Raw genomic sequence first — 23,660 nt, 5'->3', positions numbered from 1 at the left:
TGGGAAGGCCTTTGACTCTCAGAATTTAGCATTGAGGAATTTCAACCAAACCAGCTTCTTGTAACATTGCCTTTGGTTTTGTGCCTGTCGAGCCTATAATATGAGCTCACCTCATGCTCTAATCCTAAAAGATGCACAAGAGACAGGTCTCACCCTCTCATGTGTACTAGGTTGGACAAGCGCAAATGATGAGATCACATGAGTTTACAAGATAAATTAAGGGAACATATGGCCAAACCACTTTCCCAACTGCATTTACATCTGGCCTGTGACAGGACTTTTCTAATGCTCAGTTCCTCCCTCTAAAATGAAAGTAATAGAATTGACTTCATTTTGCTCTTCATGAACAAACAGGTTCATTCCAACGACTACTGTTAAAAAGTTGTTCCTTCTGACAAACTTGGCATTCATTGAGATGGTAGTAATTCCTTTAGAACTAGGCATTGGACCCTGGTGGTTGATGGCAGAAAGTGATGAGAAATTTAGGCTTTTGTGTCAAACTGATCAGTATCCCACGCATGCATTTTCTTATCTTGAATACAATTTAGTCTTCACAAGGACCACAACCTCACTTGATCCTTCCACTGAGATATTATTGGTGTATAGTGTTGGCGACCTGCCCCAGATGGCAGTCATTCCTGACTGGGCTGCCCTGCAGAGGAGATAAGGAATAGGCAAACGGATGGAGGGAGTCACATGCAATGGAGGTCAGGGGACTCTTGCAGCTCTGACTGAGTGGCAATCAGACCACTTCTGCAGCTCTGACTGGCAATCAGGTGCTTCTTTATTGAAAAGCGTTTCACAGTACAAAGACAGAATAATGATTATTCAAGACATACAGATTATGTGTTTAATTTTTCATTTCATGTCCAGGGTCACAAGTTCAGTCACAATTAGAAAATACAAACAGAACAGATTTTATTTTTATTATCCTATAACTCCAATTAGAATCTAAGAGAACATCTCCTCCAAAGCAAATCTATATTATATTATATTATATTATATTATATTATATTATATATTATACTATATTAGTCTGCTTTTATTCTGGTACTATTTGCTGTTTGAAAGCATTCCAGACAAACAGAAAATATCTGAACCCATCTTTTTATGAATAGTAAACGCTAATACCTAATTCTTTTACCAAATTGTTTCATCATCCATGTTGTAAAGTAGGAAAAGTTTATTTAAAAATCTATTTTAGGCACTTACTTGCCAGGACATCTGTGGGAATCATCTTCTTCAGGATTACAGTTTATACAGAAGATCAGTGGAACACCTACCCTCATGGAACTGAGCAAGTTCTGGCTTCTTGGACTTCCCGTTCAGATACCTATTGTTGGGTTAGTTGGACTGCAGACAGTGACTAGATGACCATGGACTCTGGAGCAGACAACCAGCAGAGTGGAGATGCTGCTGTAACAGAAGCTGAAAGTCAACAAATGACAGTTCAAGCCCAGCCACAGATTGCCACATTAGCCCAGGTATCCATGCCAGCAGCTCATGCGACGTCATCTGCTCCCACTGTAACCTTAGTGCAGCTGCCCAATGGGCAGACAGTCCAGGTCCATGGGGTCATCCAGGCGGCCCAGCCATCAGTTATTCAGTCTCCACAAGTCCAAACAGTTCAGATTTCAACTATTGCAGAAAGTGAAGATTCACAGGAGTCTGTGGATAGTGTAACTGATTCCCAAAAATGAAGGGAAATCCTTTCAAGGAGGCCTTCCTACAGGAAAATTTTGAATGACTTATCTTCTGATGCACCAGGGGTGCCAAGGATTGAAGAAGAAAAATCAGAAGAAGAGACTTCAGCCCCTGCCATCACCACTGTAACAGTGCCAACCCCGATTTACCAAACTAGCAGTGGGCAGTATATTGCCATTACCCAGGGAGGAGCAATACAGCTGGCTAACAATGGTACCGATGGGGTACAGGGCCTGCAGACACTAACCATGACCAATGCAGCTGCCACTCAGCCGGGTACTACCATTCTACAATATGCACAGACCACTGATGGACAGCAGATTCTAGTGCCCAGCAACCAAGTTGTTGTTCAAGCTGCCTCTGGTGATGTACAAACATACCAGATTCGCACAGCACCCACTAGCACCATTGCCCCTGGAGTTGTTATGGTGTCCTCCCCAGCACTTCCTACACAGCCTGCTGAAGAAGCAGCACGAAAGAGAGAGGTTCGTCTAATGAAGAACAGGGAAGCAGCAAGAGAATGTCGTAGAAAGAAGAAAGAAGGGGCTGGGGATTTAGCTCAGTGGTAGAGCGCTTACCTAGGAAGCGCAAGGCCCTGGGTTCGGTCCCCAGCTCCGGGGAAAAAAAAAAAAGAGAGAACCGAAAGAAGAAAGAATATGTGAAATGTTTAGAGAACAGAGTGGCAGTGCTTGAAAACCAAAACAAAACACTTAAGGACCTTTACTGCCACAAGTCAGATTGATTTGGGATTTAAATTTTCACCTATTGTGGTGGAAAATGGACTGGATTGGCCACAACCAGAAAGACAAATAAACATTTATTTTCTAAACATTTCTTTTTTCTATGCGCAAAACTGCCTGGAAGCAACTACAGAATCTCACTCATTTCTGCTTTCGCGTTAAACTGTGAATGTCCACAACCGCTTCCACTTCTGCCCTCACGAAGTAAATGTGCAGCGCCAGGAACCATGAGGAGACCTCTGCCCTCACCTCTACCACCCTCAAGAAGTAATCATTTGCTTATTTGTAAATTGTTGGGGGAAATGAGGAAAATGAAATCTTGGCTTTCTTATTTTTGTTTTAGGTTTGTTTTGTTTGTTTTCTTTTTAATGATTTCAAGGTTTGTGCTGAGCTCCGTGATTGCCTTAGGGACAATTACCCAGCCTCCTGAGCTGAAGTAATGTGTGGGACACATGAGGAAAGTAAGTAAGGTGCAATGAAGAAGTGTTGATTGCCAAATTGATGTTTTTACACTTCATTGTGGATTATGTAAAACTATTAAAGACATCCTTTAAATACGGATCTTAGTGTGGTGTTGAGGAGTAAACGTTCTATGTATGTTCCTCTCTTCAGTACTGACAGAACGCTGTCCTTGGTTCTGGGAAGCGTTTGGTGGTAGTTACAGCTCTTCCGTAGGGCAGTTGTTGCTTCTTCAGTTCTTGAGTGTTCGCCATTTGAATTAAAAGAAGTAGCCAGCTGAGTGGAAAATATGGTATTGAATTTTGAGTTCAGTTAAAATCATAGTATAAAGCTTATTTTGGTTAGTACTAAGTCTTAATGGACAGGTGCTGGCCAGGAAGGCAACTCCTTGAGGTATAATAAGGTTTTTAATAAATAAAAACTTTTGTCCTTGCTTTCAAAATCCTTAACTGTCACTCATTTACCTGGAAAGCTGTTTCTCATTCACTGGCATTTACACTGTGCAACCAACAGGAGCGTTTTCAAGATGCCCAGGCAAAGTGATTGCCCTCAGAAAGTACTAAATTGACAACTTTTCTTATATTCACATATTTTTATCTGAAAATCTCTTGGAATTTTCTTTAACTCGAAGTTATAAGGATGTGATTCTAAAACATTGTGTTAAATGCACACAAGAAAAGTAATTTTCTTCAGGCATTGGAATGTGTGCTATGGTACAATATTTGGCAAAACACTTTTTTTTCTCCCAAAAAAAGGTGGTTCTGCTTTAACTATCCAAAAGCTGGTCTGTTTCTAAAGATGCTCCCTACTTAAATCTTAACTCATAGTCTACATTTGTATGTAACATTGTTTCTGATAAGACTTAATAATTCTTTTTTTTTCATTAAGCCTGATAAAAATCTAAGAGTTACCTCTTTAAAAGACAAATAAGAGGACAGTGGAGGCCAGCATGTTAGATTATGTCATGTTCGAGAAAGAACTCAGACTCACAAGGAGGTTTTATATTTGCTTTGGGATATTAAGAAAGCCGATCTTTATGTCAGAATATATAAGAGTGTAAAATGTTTGGCCCATTTTTAAAGTCAGACTTTAGGTTGCTGTCTGTAAATGTTGTATGTTGTTTATAACAAGCCATTGTCTTTTTTCAAGGATGAACAGTTTGTGAAGGAACATCATTCTAAGAGTTGAGTGATGTAATAATCCTTATGTCTGGACAGTTCACCAGATTCTCCAGAAGGCTTTCAAACGACTAAAGTTTGATGTTTGTCCTGCTGAGCTTACTGGGAAAGAGATAGCATGTCTGTACTAGCATGTAGATGTATCATTTGCTAAACTTGGTGAAACAAAAAATGAAGCAGAATCACAAATCTGTCAACAAACTGGAATTACTTGATATTAAGTCAAAATGTCAGATTGAGCATTTTAAATGTCACAAGTGGAAAATTTGAGGAGGGTGTAGACGTTGTAATCTCTAAGTGTCTGTCTTCAAAAGTTGAAGTTTTCTACATAGTGAGGAAATGGATGGTCCTCTTAACCCTTAGAGACCAAGGCAGCCTCAGTCATACTTCCTAATTGGATGGATATTAATTTACAGAGGCCTGGGCCTTTATGCTTGAAGCATGACTGTACTGGTTTGACACCAGTTACTTCATGTGAGAAATATGTGGTGTTGTGAAATCTGCGTTTGAAATTTCAGTTCATACAGAAAGAAATCAAGCCGCTTTAATGCAAGCTGAATTTTTTAACATGAGAATTAGAAAAAAAATACCTTGTTTTTGAGCTACATGGAGAATCTTTATTAAGAAAATGACATAATTTTTTAGACTCTTATAGCCAAGATTGTATGTGGCCACCTTACCAGTAATGTTTTTCTCTTCATATTGGCCAAAAGGGAATGAAAATGTCATAGGAATCTGTACATATGCTACTGATTTGCCTAGAAAATAGCAAGTTTGGTATTGCTCACTTTGCATATATTAGTGGCACTTTTATCTATAGGACAGATTAACTCTAATAAAAATGAAATGGGGAGGGGTTTATTTTTGATATATTACTCTTCTGAGTTTTCAAGCTTTGATAGTGTTTAACTGAAAAATGGTTTAGAAAGGGCTAGATCCAATATGTTCATATTTAAAAAATTGATATGAGATACAATTTAAGTTCTTTATCGAAAGCAAGTACCATATTAGCAACCATCATATTGTCCTAGGTGCTGCTTGTTTAGAAGTTATAGAGTGGGTGGGGAAGTGGCATTTTGTAATATATGTGTACATATATACATACATACAGTATATCATCTAAATGCTCTGAGAGCTGTTATGTCAGGAATGCTGAGTATTATAGCATATTGAGGTCAGATGAGACTCCACTCTTCTGTGCATTCTCCTGCATCTCTTCTGGTGTTTCAGTGACTGTATTACTCCAGCACTCACAACTGGGTTTTCTCTTTTCTTCCAGTTTTTATTAATTTTTGGTTTTGTTGTTGTTTGGCTTGATGCTTTGAGTATGTTACCAGTCACTTGAAAACTCCTAAACCCCAAAGCCGCTTTCCCCTGCTTTGTTTCCGGCAGCTATAAATTGGTAAGAACATTTTGATAATAGCTTTTAAGAGACTTGTTTCAAGAATCATTTTGGGCAAAAACTTGTGGTGTTTCATTTGAACAGGGATTTTTGTCAGGACGAGTTTCGATGGTAGGTCAGCAAACAGTGCTAGTGTCTGAAGCACAAGACCAGTCAGGCAGGCTGTCCAATCAAAAGTCCTCTTGGCTGACGTTTGTCTCTGTCTCTCAGGACTCCTCCCTACTGTTTTCAACCACTTAGGTGACATGGATTCATACAAATATTGGGGCTCAGAAACATATAACCCGGAATGCTTTTACTTACTTGAAGTGACTTCAATCTAAATGTTGTCTTTCCTATTTAGGAAGCTTTAATTCTCTGTGGACTCCAGTCAGCTAGTAACGCAAGTTGGTTTCTCTCCCTATAGCTGCTTCATTTTCAGTTCCTTCCAGAGGCTTTTGTTTTGCCTTTGTAACACTGAAAACTATTGGCATATCACTCCCCGGGGCCCAATACAAAGGCTGTATATTTACTTGGGGTTGTACTTACAGTAATTCTTTGTAAATGTTCAGTGGAACTTGCACTTTTTTTAAATGACCCAGTTTGGGTATCAGCAACTTGGGAAATTCCTCATCCGTGAGTTCTCAGCTGACCCTTTTGTCTTCCTCCTCTTCAAATCATGACTCCTTAATGGAAGCTTTTCATTGATTACAATATCATAGATAGCCTTAAGCATGCTATAAAAGCTAAATATCTGGGAATTAGATTTGACTAATACTGAAGGAAAAATAAGTACTTATAATTTTAAATCTCATCCTTACTCCATCTATGTAGAGTATGCCAAAAAAAAAATATTCAGAAGATTACAAACCTTGTTAAAGCAATTTGTCATCATGGAAAACCATGTAATCATTGTTACTAAAACATTTTAATTTGGCTTTGTTAACTTGAGAGAAATGCTGCCTAAACTTGACTGGTTTCTGACTGAGGGTAGTAAAGACTGCTTTGTTAGGCCTGTAGGTGAGTCATTCTAGAATAAACTTGTTCACTGAAATGTACAAAGCACAACTAGAGTTTTGGGTGGCTTGTGTGTGTCTTGATTACTTTCAATGTTAATAATGTTGACTTTTTAAGTTAACAGTCACTGTTATGTACTAGGAACTGGTTTCCTTGACTTTCTAGAATCAATGGCCAAGAGAGGCATATAATCCTTGAGGGGTTGAAGGTATCATGAAGTTGAGTCAGTATGGAAGAATTTCAAACAAATTAAACAGGGTGCTGAAGTTCCGGCTGACTCATCTGCTCATGGTACGCTTACTGATTAGTGAATGTAGTTTTAAGCCTTTGTATGTGTCCTCAGGGGCAGACAAACTTTAACAAGGACCAGATAACATTTGAATGGAGGAATTATATTTCAGGTGTTTTAGCTTGAAATTTATTTTTTAAAAAAAGAAAAATTAAAAAAAATAAATAAGAGAGCAAAGTTTGGGAAGCGAGTTGTCAGTGTGAGAACAGACGCTGATGATGAGCCGGCCTGTCCCACTCTGGTGGGGCGGGGGCCAGCTGGGTAAATATTAAATTGTTACCAGCAAGAAAAAGGAAGAAGAGTAATAATCTATAGGAAGTATCCGAGAGGGTCAAACAGTAGGAAACTTCCCAGGCATGATCTACTACCTGCCCATAGAAGTATAGCATTTCTAAGCTTCTGTCTAATGGACATCTCGAGATGAGAGTAAGTCTGAGATGTTGAAAATCAGTAGAGAAGAAAGATCACTGCAGATCATAATCTATGTTGGCAACATGAAATGATTTATTATATTTGGGAAGTTTTATTTTCTTATGTTTTTTAAAATTGAATTGGTAAGTGCTTTATAGACGTATTTTTACCCAGGTGCCACTTCAATGTGTATGTAATAAAATTATTTATATTAAAAGTGGGAAATTTTGTCAACATTTTTCTGTGTGTGTAAATTTATTAGGATGGTGAAGAAGTGTGCTAGTTAGCAGTTTTCTGTGTAAAGCTGTCTTCAACTGATCTGTACACATCGGTTATAATGCCCCAGTGGAAGGGATCATTTCCAACCTAGACATGTCACTTGAAACTTTTGAAAAACAAAATAACCAGGGAAGTCCTAGAATGGTGTTTGGCTTTTTGGGTTTTCCTTGAGTACTGGAGTAGAAAATACCTCCCCGGAACTGTTAGCACAAAACAGGGTATGAGCTTTAACTCTGATGTTCCTATTGGAGAAGAATACTAATAACTATGAGAAGGGACATGCATTTCTAATAACGTTCCCACAATCTAGAAACGTCCCTGTTTAAATTTTTTACCTAAATCTTTTTGTGCTTTATGTGTAAAGAATAAAAGTACCAAGACACCATGCATTTTATTAACACTATGTACATACTGGCTGCTTTGTGTTCAGAATGGTAGCAGTTACTTTGTATATTAAAGTGATCCTTGTGAATTTGTGAAATATTGTCATAAAGTGCTTTTCTTACTGTAATCTTTGTGGTATCAACTGTCATAATGCCCTTTTTACACAGACATTTATGTGCAATCACATAAACATGCTTTTAAAAAAAATAAAATAAAAATCTATTTTATCTACTGAGTTCTCTTCCTCCAGAGGTGCTCCCTGTATGACCCCCATCTCAAAATTATGTGTTCAGAGAGCCCTAAGTGTATTGTAAAGGGAGACCTTCGCTCTGCATCCTTTCCTCCTGACCAGTCAGACTTGGTCAGTTGTCTCTACTAACCTGCACCAATTACACTGCTTGATTTTTCTCAGGGGCAGACACCCAAAAAATGGATTCCCAGAGTTATGGCCTCATCTACCTAATGTGCTTATCTGTGCTTAATGGTCTTCAGGCCATATAAAAGTTTCCTAATAGGGCCAGATAAAGTTGATGTTAGGATTTTCCTAGAAAGACTCGGACATAATTTTCACAGGAAAATACATAAAAATGGATCATATTGCAGAAAGCCCTCAAGAATGCAACACACAGAACCCAAAAGCCTAAACGTGAGAGGCAGAATGACAGCAATTGCAACATTCAACTCAGCTATGGGGAAACTGTGCGAAGCAGCTGTGCTGGCTTCATGACTCTCACTGTTCCCAGAGGATATGGCTGTGTCAGTGTAGTAACTTGGGATTCGTGACCAATTATAGATGTGAAATATTAGTGCCTATGTCAGTTTCAGGGCAAAACATTCTGAAGAAACTTCTGTCAAGTTAACCAGTTCCTATTGCTGTGATGAGAAACTATGACCAAAACAACTCTGGGAGGACACTTCCTTAATCACTGAAGGAAGCCAGGGCAGGAACTCAAGAAAGGCAGGAACCTGGAGCAGGAGCTGATACAGAGGCCGTGGAAGGACGCTGCTTACTGGTCTGCTCTCATGGCTTTCTCAGTCTTTCTCTCTCTTTTTCCATTAATTTGTTTATTCACTTTGTATCCCAATTGCTGTCCCTCTCCTCTCTGTCCCCCTTTACACGATCTCTCGATCTCTCTCTCTTTCTCTCTCTCTCTCTCTCTCTCTCTCTCTCTCTCTCTCTCTCTCTCTCTCTCTTTCTCTTTCTCCCACTCCTTCCCTTTTCCTCTGAGAGAAGGTATTCCCCAACCTTGGTACAGCAAGTCTCTACACAGCCTCTCTCACTGAGGCCAGACAAGGCGGCTCAGTTAGGGGAACAGGATCCACAGAGAGGCCACAGCTTTAGGGACAGCCCTCACTTCCAGTTGTTAGAGGACCCGCATGAAGACTGAGCTGCACATCTGCTACATATGTGTGGGGAGGCCTAGGTCTAGCCCATGAATGCTCTTTGGTTGGTGGTTCAGTCTCTGAGAGCCCATAGGTTCCAGGTTAGTTGACTCTGTTGGTCTTCCTGTGGAGTTCCTATCCCTTCCAGGACCATCAATCCTTCCCCAACTTCCATAGGATGCTCTGTGCTCCATCCAATGTTTGGCTGTGGGTCTCTGCATCTGTTTCAGTCAGCTGCTAGGTGGAGCCTCTCAGAGAACAATTATGCCAGGCTCCTGTCTGCAAGCATAACAGAGTATCATTAATAGTGTCAGGGACGGGTGTTTGCCCGTGGAATGGGTCTCACATTGGGCCAGTTATCGGCTGGTCATACACTCAATCTCTGCTCCATGTTTGTCCCTGCATTTCTTGTAGACAGTACAAATTTGGGGCCAAAAACTGAGCTGGTACCCTTATTCCCCGACTGGGAGCCCTGCCTGGCCTCTTCAGGTTCCATATCCCCACGGCTAGGAGTCTCAGCTAAAGTCGCCCCCTTAGACTCCTGGGAGCCACCCCCATCCAGGTCTCTGACAAGTCCTAGAGATGTCCCCCACCTGATGGGGAGGAGAATGGGAGGGTTCAGGATCAGGTGTGAGGAGAGCGAGGAGAACCAGTCTGCTTTCTTATAGAACATAGGACAGAGTTCTCAACCCGTGGGTCACATACTTGGGTGGGGGTATCTGAATATCAGATATTTATATTATGCTTAATAACAGTAGCAAAATTACAGTTATGAAGGATCGACAAAATAATTTTGGGGTTGGGGATCACCACAACCTAAGGATCTGTGTTCAGTGGTTGTAACATTAGAAAGGTTGAGAATCACTGATCTAGGACCATCAGCCCTGGGATGGCACCACCACAATGGCTTGGGTCCTCCCTCATCAGTCACCAACTTAAAAAAAGCAATGCCCTACAAGCTTGCCTACAGCTTGATCTTATGAAGGCCTTTTTCAACTGAGGTTCCCATCTCTCCAGTGACTCTAAGCTGTGTCAAGTTGACATTAAACAATCCAGCACAACTCTTAAAGAGTGTTTCTCCCACTTTATGTCTTTGTTTATGCTCTTCTTTGTCATGGAAATCTTCTTCCCTGTTCTTGATTTTTTTCCAGTATTTACTTTACTTAGCTTGCAGTGTTATACTCTTCTAGGACATCTTCCTTGTTTCTCAGGATCATCTATACTTTCCTAATATGTCCACTGCATTGTTAAAGTACTCACACAATCACAGGCTGATTATCCCTTAAAACAGTAGAGATTATGATTAGAGAAAAAAATAGTGAGAGGAGAACAGTCCATCCACAGGGACAGACTCAGAAGTGACAAAGACAATGCAATTAGTAGACAAAAATGGTGTCATTTATTATATTGGGTCCCGTATGTTTGAGAAGGAAACGAAAGCAAGTGTGTTTAAGAGATGCTGAAATCTGCAAAAGCCCAATTTGAGCAACAGATATAAAGTGTAAGTTAGGATTATATTATAGGGTAGTATTGAAAATAGACTATACAATACAAACTGTTTCAAAACCAGAAACAATGTTAAATGGAAATAATAAAAATAACTGGTTAAAATAAAACAACTTCAGGAAAATTAACTCATATGTAATTAACTCACATGTAATTAGAGAGATGAGAGTGAAAACAAAAGATAAATAAACATTTGAAAATAATGCCTAAAATACACAAATTGAATGTGAACAATAAATGCATGAATCCTCTAGGATTCTTGTAAGTTCAGAGAGTAAGCAAAGTAAAGGGAGAACGATGTGCGTCAGAGTTGAAAATCATAAAGCCAGCGGTAGAGGACAAAAGTCTCATTTCACACAAAGAAAAGAATCACAGGTGTCTCCTGCTGTGGTAACGGCATAACAGCTACGCAGTGAGCAGCTGTTTTCTGATTAGAGGTGAGGCATGTTCCACTGGAAAGGATTCATGCCTCGTACAGTAAACTCATCTGAAGACCATTGCTGGCAAGGCCATGGGTCTTAGAGAGGAGCCCTCAACCCCCCATTGTTTGCTAAACAGATGTCAAACTACCTGAAGAACATTAATGCTTACATACAAAGACCCAGTTTACATAGAAGACACAATATTTTCTACATACAGAGCTGCTCTCTGCCTTGGTCAGAGAAACGTCTTTGGCAGTGGTCAGTGGTTAATGCAGAGACTCAACTGGTGGTCAGGGTGGAGAATAAGAGACTATTTAGGCTCATTCCAAAACATGGCATGCCTGTTACAGGCTCCAAGATGCAGGAAATACCATGGAAGAGGGAGAAGGCGAAACAGAAGCCGGAAGATGGAAGGAGTGTTGTAAAATGTTATAAAAATATGAAAGAAACAAGTAAGGGTAGATGTTTCCTTGTTGGTAAAACTGGATAACCACTGAGAGTAAACCAAGGTCCTTAAGTGGTAAAAGAAAGAGAATGTTAATGTACTCTAGAAAATTCAGTATATATATATATATATATATATATATATATATATATATATATATATATATATATATATATACGTTTATTTCCAAATGGTGAAATATAGATTCTAAAAGACACATAAAAGCAAAAGGAAGTCATCATCAACTTGCCTGTACTATCCAAGAAATAAACAGCACAGTCTGCTTGGGGGCTGAAGGGAAAATGTTCCAGAGGAAAGACCCGTGAGAAAGAACTTCAGAAATTATGACCGTGAAGGGCTTTTCTTGTTGCTGTTGCTTGTTTGTTTTTAAAAGAAACTTGGGCTGATGGGACGGGTCAGGGTAAAGGCACCTACCACCAAGACTGATGACCTAACTTGAATTTAGCTCCCAGGACAACCCACATGAGAAACCAAAAAGGGAAATCAACTTCCACAGGGTATCCTCTGACCTTCACCCAACATTGTGACATGTCCATGCATGTGCACACATGTGGCATACCACACATCAGACCACATTAATAATTAATTAAAGTTAAATGAAAATGAAACCTGAATCATTACTAAAACCAAAATCATCACTTACACCAAAAATACTCAGACGCATTGGAGCCGGGGCTCTCCCAAAAGCGGATGCCTGCATGCGGGATACATTCTTCTAGCTGGGCTGCCTCGTCAGGCCTCAGTAAGAGAGGAAGCACCTAGATTTGAAGTGCCAGGGTGGGGGGATACCCATGGGAATCCCCACATGCTCAGAGTAGAAGCAGATGGGGGAGGGATTGTGGAAGGGGGTGACCAGGAGGAGGGCAGTGAGCAGGATGTAAAGTGAATAAGTAAAAAAAAAAAAAAGAATTAAAAAAACTATTTTTCAGAAAGGAACAGATGAGTCATGTGAAATGCCTGCGAAATTTTCAAACTTAGGGTCTGGCACCAAGCCTGAGTGTAGTAAAATGAGAGACATCAAGAGAAACAGATACATTCCACAGACACAGGCCTACAGCATTCTAACTACATAGTGAGAGGCCAAGATAAACCACTGGGGACTGACTCTAAGGCCTCAGATGGGCTGGTAGCATCGCCAAGCTGCAGCCCCTGTCCTCTTTTTGTTTTTTATGAGATGGATTTTGCTAAGTGGCTTGAACTGTCCTTCAACTTTCCTCTTGGAACCTATAAAGACCTTGACCTTGGAATCTTCCTATCTCAGGCTCCAGGGTGGATGGGTTCCTGTCCGGGTTAGAAACTCTTGGAAGAAGTCACAGGAGAAACACCTTGTCAGTACAGGAACAAAGATTAAAAATAACATTAGGTTTCTCTCTTGGAGTGAAACAATCAAGAAGATTGGAAGTAAAAGTTAAGACTCCAAACCGAGCAGTAGCCATCCGATGAGACTTGTCTATCCGATGACACTATCTTACAAATGAAAAGGGGCAAAGGGTAGTTCTTACATAAACAAAGGCAGAAAAACAGGGAGAGTTTTTAAGAGCTATTCAGAATAAGGAAAATTAGAGAGATCAGAAACTTGATTGGGTTGGGGATTAAAAGATGGCTCAGAAGAAAATTGAGAGCTAAGAAGGTGTTTTCTGCTCATTTGCATTCAACACAGAAACACTCAGTGACCAAAAATATAGTTTTAATCACACCCCAACTAATTCTCCCAGTTCCTGTAGACTATAGCTAGTTGTCCCAAATTCAGCTTGATGCTGCTTCCTGGTTAGTATAAATCCCATAGCATCACCTTTCAGAACGGATCCCACTTCAGATACCAATCTTAGGAGGTCTGAAGATTACACCCCATTTCTATCCAAATTACCTAAGAATCAGAGGTTTCCATGACTCTCTTTTGGGTTCAACTATGTAAAAGTTAAGACATTGTCACAGCAGCCATCAGCCAGCCTAGCATGTTGGCTAAGCACTATAGCCCCAGCATGAGGAGAGTGCCAAAGAAGGTGGGAATTTGAAGACAGTCTAGGGTATGTGGAAAGTTCTACATTATCCTTGGCTTATAGTGAGAGCCCCCTCTCAGTCACAGAAAGCTCAAAGGTAAACTAGCTTTTCCTTTGTACTGGACAGTTGTATGCATCAACTTCACACAAGCTGGAGTCATTGCAGAGAAAGGGGCCTCCCTTGAGGAGGCTCCTATGGTGTCCAGCTGTAAGCCATTTTCTAAATTAGCAATCAAGACAGGAGGGCCCAGGCCATCGTGGGTGGTGTCATCTCTGGGCTGCTAGTCCTGGGTTCTATAAGAAAGCAGGCTGAGCAAGCCAGCCGGTAAGCAATACCCCTCCATGGCCTCCGCATCAGCTCCTGCCTCCAAGTTTCTGCCCTTGTGTGTTCCTGTCCCGACTCCCTTTGGTGATGAACAGTTATGTGGAAGAGTAAGCTGAATAAACCCTTTCCTCCCCAACTTGCTTCTTGGTCATACAGTTTTGTTAGGCATGCAAACCCTGACTAAGATAACCTTTTGCACAGAACAAAATGTAGATAGCTGCTAACAGCTAAAGAGAGAGGACAGGTGACAACTGTCAGGCTCATGGCAAAGACTACTGTTTAAGACATCTCCATACAAAACACTGTATTGATCAAAACCTGTGGAACTTCATGACCCAAGTTGATGGTTTTCCTTCCTTTACCATTTAGCTGCAAGTAAATTAGACTTTCCCTAAGAATAATGCATCTGTGACTGGGGTATGGCTTAGTCAGGAAGGAACTGTTTGATCCCTGGAACACAGTTTGAAAGGTCAGATGTGCTGGGGCACATCTGTAACACCGACTCTGGAGAAGAGGAACAGGCAGATCTCTGGGGCTTGCTAATCAGGTGGTCTAGCTGACTTGGTGGGTTTTAGGTCAGTGACAGACCTTGTCTCAAACAACAGGTGAACAGAACCTGAAGAATGACATCTGAAGTTGTCCTCTGACCTCCACCCACATCAACACATGTATGTGCATGCCAACAAACACATACACAGACACACACAGAGAGAAAATACTTCATAATATTAATTCACCAGCCATTGTACACGCAGCACACTAATGCACACTAACAAGCCACAGAGCCCACACAGCACATCCATGCACACTAACAAGTCAGAGCCCACACAATCCGTTCATGCCCACTAACAGCTCTGAAAGCCCACGGAGAAGCTAGAGTTTTACCAGAGTCCCTCTTCCCAGAGGCCCTGAATTCCATTTTCTCTTCAGCCTCAAAAGAATACTATTGACTCTTTCCAGGCCTCTCAGCTATGACTGTCCACAAGCAAAGACATCAGCAGGAAAACTGATGCCAACTGTCAAATCTTCCCTTCCCTTCTTTCTACAGAATTTTGGATCCCTCAAAATCACCAGCTTTAATAATTCTCTATAACCTCAAGTCAATCTTAATGCTGTGTCTGACTTTCACAACGTTTTATACTCTATGCTTGTGTGTGTGATGTACACAGAGGCTGTGCATGCTTGTGTGTATGCAGGCACATGCATACCATGACACATGAACAGAGGTCAGAGGACAGTCTCAGGCATTGGTCTTCCCCGTCTACCTCCTTTGAGACAAGCTCCAACACACCAGGTTAGCTGGCTCACAAGCTACTGAGGTCTACCGTCCCACTCACCACAGGAGCACATGGATTACAGCGTACCTGCCGCTGCATCTGGCTCTCTGTGGGTTCTGAGAATATGCCCAAAAGTCCTCACACTGTGTGACTAAGTGTTCCACCCACTGACTCATCTCCCCGGTCCCTCAAAATGGGACTTCTCTATACTACAAAAGTCCAGTTGAAAATTTCCAGTTGTCTGAAAGCTCTCAGTTATTTCAAAATTATCTACCCCTCACCCAGCAGTTCCATGTCTAACGGCCTTTCTGAAGTCTTCCCAGAAGGACACGGAGATGGACTTCTCAACACTTGTTGAGATTCCATTATTGGCCAGACATCACTCCTAGCGTCCTGTAGGAGTTATTTCATTAATTCTCACAATGACATAGAGACAGTAGACATATTCCAGTGTGACTTAAAATAAAGTAGGAGGTCAAAGCCAGAAGAGGACTGGGCGATTGGGATAACTTGCTACTGCTTCAGAGAGTTAGTAGAGATGGCTTAGTTTTTAAGGTAACATCTGGCTACAGAGCAGATGTGGTTTCAGAGGATTGGTGTCTCAGTTAGTTCTATTGTTGTTGCAATAAAATTCCTATCAGAAACAAGTTAAGGGAGAGGTTTATTCTGGCTTACATTCCAGGGGCTACAGGGGTACAGTCCATGGCAGGGAAGATAAGGCATGGTGGCTGGTCACATTGCATCCACAGCCAGAAACAGAAAAAAATAACCATTGGTTATTAGCTAGCTCCCTTGTCCCTTTTATGCTGTCTACAACCACAATCCACGGAATTATACAGCCCACATTAAGGTGGATATCCCCACTTTAATCATAATTGAGATAGTCTCTTCTCTGAGACTCCCTGCCGCTAGTGCTGGCTCTGCTTTTGTCCCTGGCAACTCTACATTAATGACCCTTTGTCCCCACAGTGAGTTCCCTGGGTCATCCATGAACAACTATTACATAAATAACAGGTTGAATAAGTGTATGGAGAAATGAATGAAGAGCAGAGTGGGAGGTGGGGAGAACAAAATATTTCACAGCTAATATAAATCCTTTCCTTATATGTATGAAGAATGCTGTCTATAATTTGCTGATTTGTAAATATTTCTATAATCATGTTCGGCCTGCTCCCATCACCCAGGACTCGAGAGCAATTTTCACGTTTCAAGCGTACTGGTATTGAGAAAACTATGGTGTTTAAGTTTCCTGTAAGTACCATTTTCTCTTTTCTCCTCTGCATGAATTGTCTCATGCATCAGAGAAAACGAGCACTGTGCAGCTTTAGGGACGAGGGTCTGCCCACTGTCATATGCTTACCAGAAAAGAACATCCTCTTCACACCCACTGGTTTTTAACTACTGTGTAGGCAATAAGTCCTGATATGCCTCAGAGGGTCATCTCAAGCAGGTTCTGACTGAGTTTCACACACGTCAGAACAGTGTAGTGAGAGCCAGTCACCCTCCACAGGGCAAGGGAAACAGTGGCCACCTGTGTGTGCTCTGCACAGCAGAAAGCCAAGACTGTCCCTTACACACACACACACACACACACACACACACACACACACACACACACACACACACACACTCATAAGAACATTCCAGGCCTCGGCTGGAAACTGCGGGAGATCCACTAACATTCCTCTCAGCACAGCAGATCTCAGGGAGCAGGCGCTGGCTGCAGAGCTCACGCTGAAGACAGGAAGAACACATATTTGTTGGCTGATATAACAAACTGCCAATGGGGTTCATCCAGCAGTAAACTCGGTTAACCCTGATACTTACTCGCGGCTCCCTAAGCAAAATCGTCATCATCGTTGTCATCGCCATCATCACCCTCCACTTCTGTTGACTACCTACTCTTCCCACGTCACTTTCTGTGTGATACATTCCATAAAAGAAAACTGTATTCGGAAGAGAGAAAAACAAATCTGATATATTTCCCTGCGAGTCAATTCCTAATCTGGTTTCGTTTCTGCTCTTGTGACTAAAACAACCGTGTGGAAATCAGCTTGTTTTTCCTGGATTACAGGTTATAGTTCATCGCTGTAGGGGAGTCAAGGCAGCAAATCAAAGAAACCAGTCACGTCACATCCAAGAGCGGAGAGAGGGCGAATATATGCAGGCTTGGATTAAGCTAGACAGCTCTACTCTTACACTGTCCAGGTCCCCAAATCAGGGAATGAGGTTGCTTACATCAATTAAGGTAATCAACACAACCCCTCCAGAACGGTGTACAGGGCAGCCTGATCAAGATAACTCACTGAGACTTGCTTCCCAGTTGATTCTAGGTTGTGTCAAGTTGACAGTTAAACTAGCCACCACAATGCCAAGCCCGCACACCCCGGTCCATCTCATTGATTTCAAGTCCTTAAGCTCATTGGCCATGTTGTGACATGTGTCAGTTTATGCCGAGTTAAAACCAACACCAACAGTCAGTAAATGTAAAAGAACCAAACCACCAAATATCGGACAGATAGAACCACTGAGAACCCCGTGTACTTCTAACGGCAACAGAAACCATTTGGGAAGACGGTCTGTTATTATCTAACACCTATGGCCTTGGCTGTACCTATACCAACATCTCTGAGCTGGAATTACCCTAATGAACTCATCAATCAAAACAGGATTGAAATTTAGGATTTCTGCCCAGCTGATTCACTGTCTCCAAAAATAACAATAGTGGAAATCCCCTTAAGAAAGTGTCTCCTGAGGTTAGAGACAGGTCAGTCAGTAAAGTGCTTGGCTCCCCATGCAGGCATAGGGGTCTGAGTTTAATCCCCAGCACCTGCATGAAAGCCGGGTGCAGTACCACATGCTGGTAACCCAATACTGGGAGCCAGAGACAGGAGGACCATCAAGGCTCACCAGTTAGTCTAGTCAAGTCAGCACTATTGATGTTCAGTGAGAGTCACTGAGAGACCCAGTCTCAGGGTTAACCTCTGGTCTCAATTCACCTCTGCACATGAGAACCCCATAAGCACACACACACACACACACACACACACACACACACACACAAAGGGAGGGAGGGAGAGAGAGAGAGAGAGAGAGAGAGAGAGAGAGAGAGAGAGAGAGAGAGCTTTTCACATTCATCTTTCACAAGTTGTTCAGTTCTACACTCCTAACATCTTGTACCTGGTTTGAAACTGGGGTCACAGGTGCCTTCAGGATCATTCCAAGCTTGTTAAGTGGGTCCTGGGATCCAAACTCATAGGTTCATAGTAAGTGTTTTCACCCATTGGGCAGTATCTCCAGCCCCATGTGCACTCTTTTATTTGCTTCTTTTCTGTTTTCTTTCTTTCCTCCCTCCCTTTCTCCCTCCCTCCCTTCTCTCCCTCCTTCATTTTTCTTTCTTTCCTTCTTCCCTCCCTCCCTTCCTCCCTCCCTCCCCTCCTTCTTTCTTTCCTTCTTTTGTTCTTGCAGAAAAGCAATGTAGACCTCATGGTGTTTCACAGGTACATTCTGCCTCACGATCACTCACCCCTTCTGGTTGCGTTCTTTTGACTTTCTCCTAGGATTTTATTGGTCCTCTAGCTTTCCAGCCTCTGGTACCAAACCCTGCAGCCTCCTCCAGGGCAGGCCACAGCGGCCTGCATCCTGGGGTCCTACCCCCTTGCCGTTCTCTCTAGCCTCACTGCATGCTATTCTTTGACAACTCACTCTGTGCAAGAAGCCATCACCGTCTACCTTTGCATCTCCAGTGGCACCTTCCCCTGTCCTGGTCAAGTTATCCTTCAGTCAGATGTAAGACTTAAGGTTCAACATCACCTATACCTGCTGCTGCCACCCCCACACCCTGTCACTTTGAGAGCATAGTTTTGTTTGGATCAGTTCTCATGGCGGATGGTTAGTGTCATCATCTGGAGACCGGCTTCTAAGCACGCCTGTGATAAAGTATCTAGATTAGGTTAACCTGAGGTGATAAGATCCACCCTCAGTATGGCTGGCACCATTCTGTGGGTGAAGATCTCGAGTTGCATAAAGAGAAACAATGATCTGAACACCAGCACTCATTGCTCCCTGCTTCCTGACTGCTATGAAGCTATTCAGGGGTCTCATGTTCCTGCCGCCAGGATTTCACCAGGGATGGACTGTGTCTGTGAACTGTGAGCCAATTAAACCCTTCCTTCCTTAAGTTGCTCTGGGGGGGGGGGGTATTTTATCACAGCAACAGGAACAGAAGCTGTTAGCAGTTTGTCTAAGCTCTGCCCCATAGTTACCAGTCAGCAGCCAGGTCTGCCTGACTCACTATTAAAGGGGCTGCTTGCCCCCTCCTCTCTCTTGCTCTCTTGTTCTTGCTCCCGCTCTCTCCCCAATTCCTTCCCCCCCACGTGCTCATGACCAACCTCTACTTCTGTTCTCTCTCTCTCTCTCTCTCTCTCTCTCTCTCTCTCTCTCTCTCTCTCTCTGCCTTTCTCTACCTCTACTATCCTCTTAACTCCCCTCCCCATGCCCTGAATAAACTCTGTTCTATACTAAACCATTGTGTGGCTGGTCCCTCAGGGGGAAGGGATGTCTCAGTATGGGCCTGCAGAGGCTCCCCCTTATCCCAGACCTCACCACACCTCCAAAGAACATATCCCCCTTCTCTATCTTTTAATAAACACGTCAGAGACTAATGCCACTACCAATGTTTCCGACAGAATCGATATCACTTCAAAGTTTAGTCCTTAGTTGGGGCAAGAAGCACCAAGGTTGGCATGGGTCATCTTGACTGAAATTTGAATGTCCAGAACAATACCTGAGCATATCAAAAGTTTTCAGCATCCTTCTAGCCTTGGTGCAGGAATGGCACCTGTGGGAGAACACAGTAAGGGCAAATGTAAGGTGCAGATACTTGAGTTCATATGGTGCAGGTGTGAGTAGAAGTCAGAGGTCAACCTCAGCGGTTGTTCCTCAGGTACTCTCCATCGTGATTTTTAAGACAGGATATCTCAGTGACCCGGAACTCACCAAGTAACCAAGGCTAGCTGACCGGCCAACTCACGGAATCTGCCTGCCTCCACCTCCCCAGGGCTGAGGTGCGCGCACTGCTGCACCTAGCTGTTTCCTTTTTAGTTGATTAGGTTAGCATATAGGGATACCTGGGAACTGAGTTCCAGCATCCCTCTGCCTTCTTCCTTTCTGCTTCCTGAGCAGAGATGCAGTGTGGCCAGCTGCCTCGAGCTCCTGCTGCCGCGCCTTCCCTAGACAGAGTCTACCCTCAAACCACGAATCAGCAATAATCCTATTTTATCACAGCAACGGGAACAGTAACAAAGACACTGGAATTGAACTCAGGTCCTCATGCTTGCAAGGTAACAGTGCTATTTAGATAATGATACAAGCTAGCAACCCCTTCAGGTGCCACAGAAAGGGCCCCGGGTGGAGGACATTTTGTGAACCAAGCCAGACAGAGAAACAAATACAAACATTATCTGTTTTGTAGAATCTAAAATGTCATCGCAAAGTAGAAAAGTCCAGTAGCAATTATTAATGACCAGTGACAGAGAGGAAAAGAGATTGAGACTGCGTAAGTGGTACTAAACACACACAGAGAGAGAGAGAGAGAGAGAGAGAGAGAGAGAGAGAGAGAGAGAGAGAGAGAGAGAGAGACTGAGCTGGAGGTCTCCAAAAGTAAGAAAGACTTAGGAATGTTAATCTACATCATTAGTATACAGCCTATGCATGTCCTGAACTATTGTGCCATACCCTGTAAATACATACAATTGATGCTAATTAAAAGGAATAATTTTAAAAAGAAATGTTTAGATTGGTTCTGGTTATATAGCTTGAAAGGCCCGTGTGCCCCTATGTGGACAGTCCCCAGCCAGGCCACTGGGGTCTCCTGTGGGACTTCTCCAGTGATCACACTGTTGGGGGGAGGTTCTTACCGCAAGCAAGCTCTCTATCTGATAGAGGCAGATGGAAACAGAAACACCGAGAACTGTGAGCAGAAAGTTAGAGCGCAGAGGAAACGTTCGGAAGTGGGCGGGTGTGTGTTTAAAAAAAAAAAAATGGGTGGAAACCTCATGGCCAAGTTGTAGAAAAAATAGTTGAAGTGTGCCTATCTTGGAGCGGAGCCCCTCCCTTCTCCAGCCGCGCGGAGTGGGAGCCCTAGGTGCAACCAAGTAGCCGGGTTCACGGTCCAGAAGCTGGTGACCCTTTCCTACCCACCCCACCCCACCCCCGCCTCAGTGCGCCCCACCGCGTTTCCCCCTGCCGCCGCGTGGCCATGAGCAGCCCCGTCAGAACGCCACCTCCTGAGCGCCTGGGTGAGTACCGGGGCTGTCCCGATCCCAGCCAGACGCGGGTCTCGCTGTGGCGCACCGAGCATGCTGGGTCTGAGCGTAGGGGACCACAGGCCTGGTACATTAGTCCGGTAGATGTCCCCCGGTCCAGAGAGGCCACCAGCCCCGCGATGGCGCGCTGTTTCTTTGTGTGGGGCTTGGGAAGGGTCCGGGACCCGAGGGAGGGAGAGGCCGAGCCTTCAGCAACCAGGCACCCCTCCTCCTCGCCAGGCAAGTCGCACGGTCAGGGTCAACTTCGCACTAGGGAGCCCGGGCCAGCGCCAAGAAAACTCCTAGAAACTCCACCAGTTCTTTCTAGCCCACTGGCCCCGGGACAGGCGCAGACCCTGCCGGATCCGCTCTCCTTGACTCTCTGGGAGTATGAAACAACAAACAAACAAGACTGTCTTTTTAAACTCTAACTTCTTGGTGACTGGAGCAGCGAGAGTCTCCGGATGTAGGAAACTTTGATGGGCCTCCCCCACCCTGCTCTCCTCAACTTTAGGGCTTTTGCAATCCAAAGTTTTGTTTCCAAAAGAACACGAATGTTTGTCCATTTTACTCCTCACCGCAGAGAGGAATTCCTCAGATTCTACATGCCGTTCTTTCTCTAACACAATTACAAGATAATAGAAACTTTTTTTAGTTTTACTTTTAATTTTTTCTTTTTTTTTTTTTTTTTTTTTTTTTTTTTTTTTTTTGAGACAGGGTTGTCTGTGAGAGTCAGACTAGTCTGTAGACTGGACCAGGCCATGTCGTCAAAGACGACTTTAAATTTATTTTCCTTCTACCCCCACCGCCAAGGTATTGTGATTATGTGGATGTGGCACCGCAGTTTATGCCATATTAGAGAGGGGACTCCGGGCGCTATGCATATGAGGCAAGCCCGACACCAACTGGGCTACACCCCCAAGTCTGCCCCTACTCTCTGAGTCCTGCAACCGTAGGTGGTGGAACCTCTCCGGACGCCTGTCTGTGTGGCTTGGGAATAGGAACCTTATATTGAGGGCTGTGTGGTCTGTGACTGTGTGCTCCACGCGTGTCCACAGTACATGCTATCCTGTATGTTCATGTGTTGGGATCACTTCTAATGCCATCTCTTAGCTCTGGCTTCAGCGTCCACAAAGTCAGCATCTTCACAGAGTATTCTCACTTGGGTTCTAAGATCGAGACGCCTATCAATAAACCCTTGAGAGTTGAGGCTGAGACGTACAAGGTCTTCACAAATGTCTACCGCCCGAAGGTGAACTTGACCAGAGCGTTCGGATTGCAGGCCTCGCACGCGTTTATTTCCATGTGTGTCTGACTCGAGTTCCTGTGTGTGGGTGCACTGATACCTGCGTGAACACATTCACCTCACTGTGTATGGACGCACAAGCACACGTGTGAACACGTGCGGTCAGGACCAGGAAGTCAGTAGTGCTGTATTCATTTCATCTCTGGCATCAAGGAAGTCCAGGCTGTAGACATTCAGGGTCTGGCAAAGTTCACTTGATTTCCCCCGAACAGTTCTCTGAGATTTCCACTTCAGACCTTGCTCAGCTAATAGGGGCAGACTCTTTTCTGCTGGGGCTGATAGGGTTATAACCTTTACTGACGTAGTTTATCAGATTGCTTTCCCCATTGGATGAGTGGCAAGGTCCCTGCTATGGGAGATGCCTGAGATCCTGTTTCTTGCTGCTAACTCTAAAGGTTGCATCTAGATCCTGTCTCCAGGATAAAGCCATAGTTACTCAGAGCCTCAGAGCAGAGAGAGTTAACTTCCCTGTGTCAGGTCAGCCCCGACCTAGCAGGGTTTAGGGAGTCTGCTAGTCCTGATTGTCACTGTTATTACCAGCAAGTTATGTGGAGGCAGTCTGGTGCCTTGCCCTTGGTTGAAGGGGGTCACAGCTCAGTGTGGAGATGCCAGGTTGGATGGCTTTTTATAGAACTTGCTGTTGCTGGCAGAGGCAGAGAGGGTGACGAGAAGTGCCAAGTGAAATTACATCTCAAGCCTTGTGCAATCCCTCTAGATATTGGGGACATTTTGAGTCTCGTGGGACTGGCACAGTAAGCACACTGGACCTTTCCCAGGGTACCCTTGGTTGGGCAAACATTTTAGAGACTTGCAAAACCCTCTGGGAAG

At 43.4% G+C, this 23,660-nt stretch overlaps 2 protein-coding genes, 1 long non-coding RNA gene and 1 pseudogene across 4 annotated transcripts in view; 3 read left to right on the top strand and 1 right to left on the bottom strand.

Moving 5' to 3' along the window:
* The window catches only part of LOC120098222 (uncharacterized), a 702,255-nt gene that overhangs the window by 114,104 nt on the left and 564,491 nt on the right, over positions 1-23,660 (top strand). The window lies entirely within an intron of this gene.
* On the top strand, positions 1,208-8,060 carry LOC120098296 (uncharacterized; annotated as a pseudogene).
* LOC120098297 (uncharacterized) lies at positions 6,915-21,223 on the bottom strand. Its single transcript, XR_005496473.2, has 3 exons — positions 21,140-21,223; positions 20,008-20,061; positions 6,915-9,504 (listed from the first exon to the last, which is right to left on the bottom strand). It is a non-coding gene; the product is annotated as an uncharacterized LOC120098297 (long non-coding RNA).
* Gypc (glycophorin C) overlaps positions 21,269-23,660 on the top strand; it is a 32,672-nt gene continuing 30,280 nt past the window's right edge. Inside the window, exon 1 of the mRNA NM_001013233.1 lies at positions 21,269-21,520. Coding sequence (NP_001013251.1) covers positions 21,481-21,520 — 40 coding nt within the window. The 5' untranslated portion in view covers positions 21,269-21,480. The remainder of the gene's footprint in view (positions 21,521-23,660) is intronic.

The sequence above is a fragment of the Rattus norvegicus genome, chromosome 18 (genome assembly GCF_036323735.1).
Source record: "Rattus norvegicus strain BN/NHsdMcwi chromosome 18, GRCr8, whole genome shotgun sequence".
NCBI lineage: Eukaryota > Metazoa > Chordata > Mammalia > Rodentia > Muridae > Rattus > Rattus norvegicus.
Note: the sequence above shows the minus strand (reverse complement) of the source record. Positions and strands in the feature narration are given on the sequence as shown.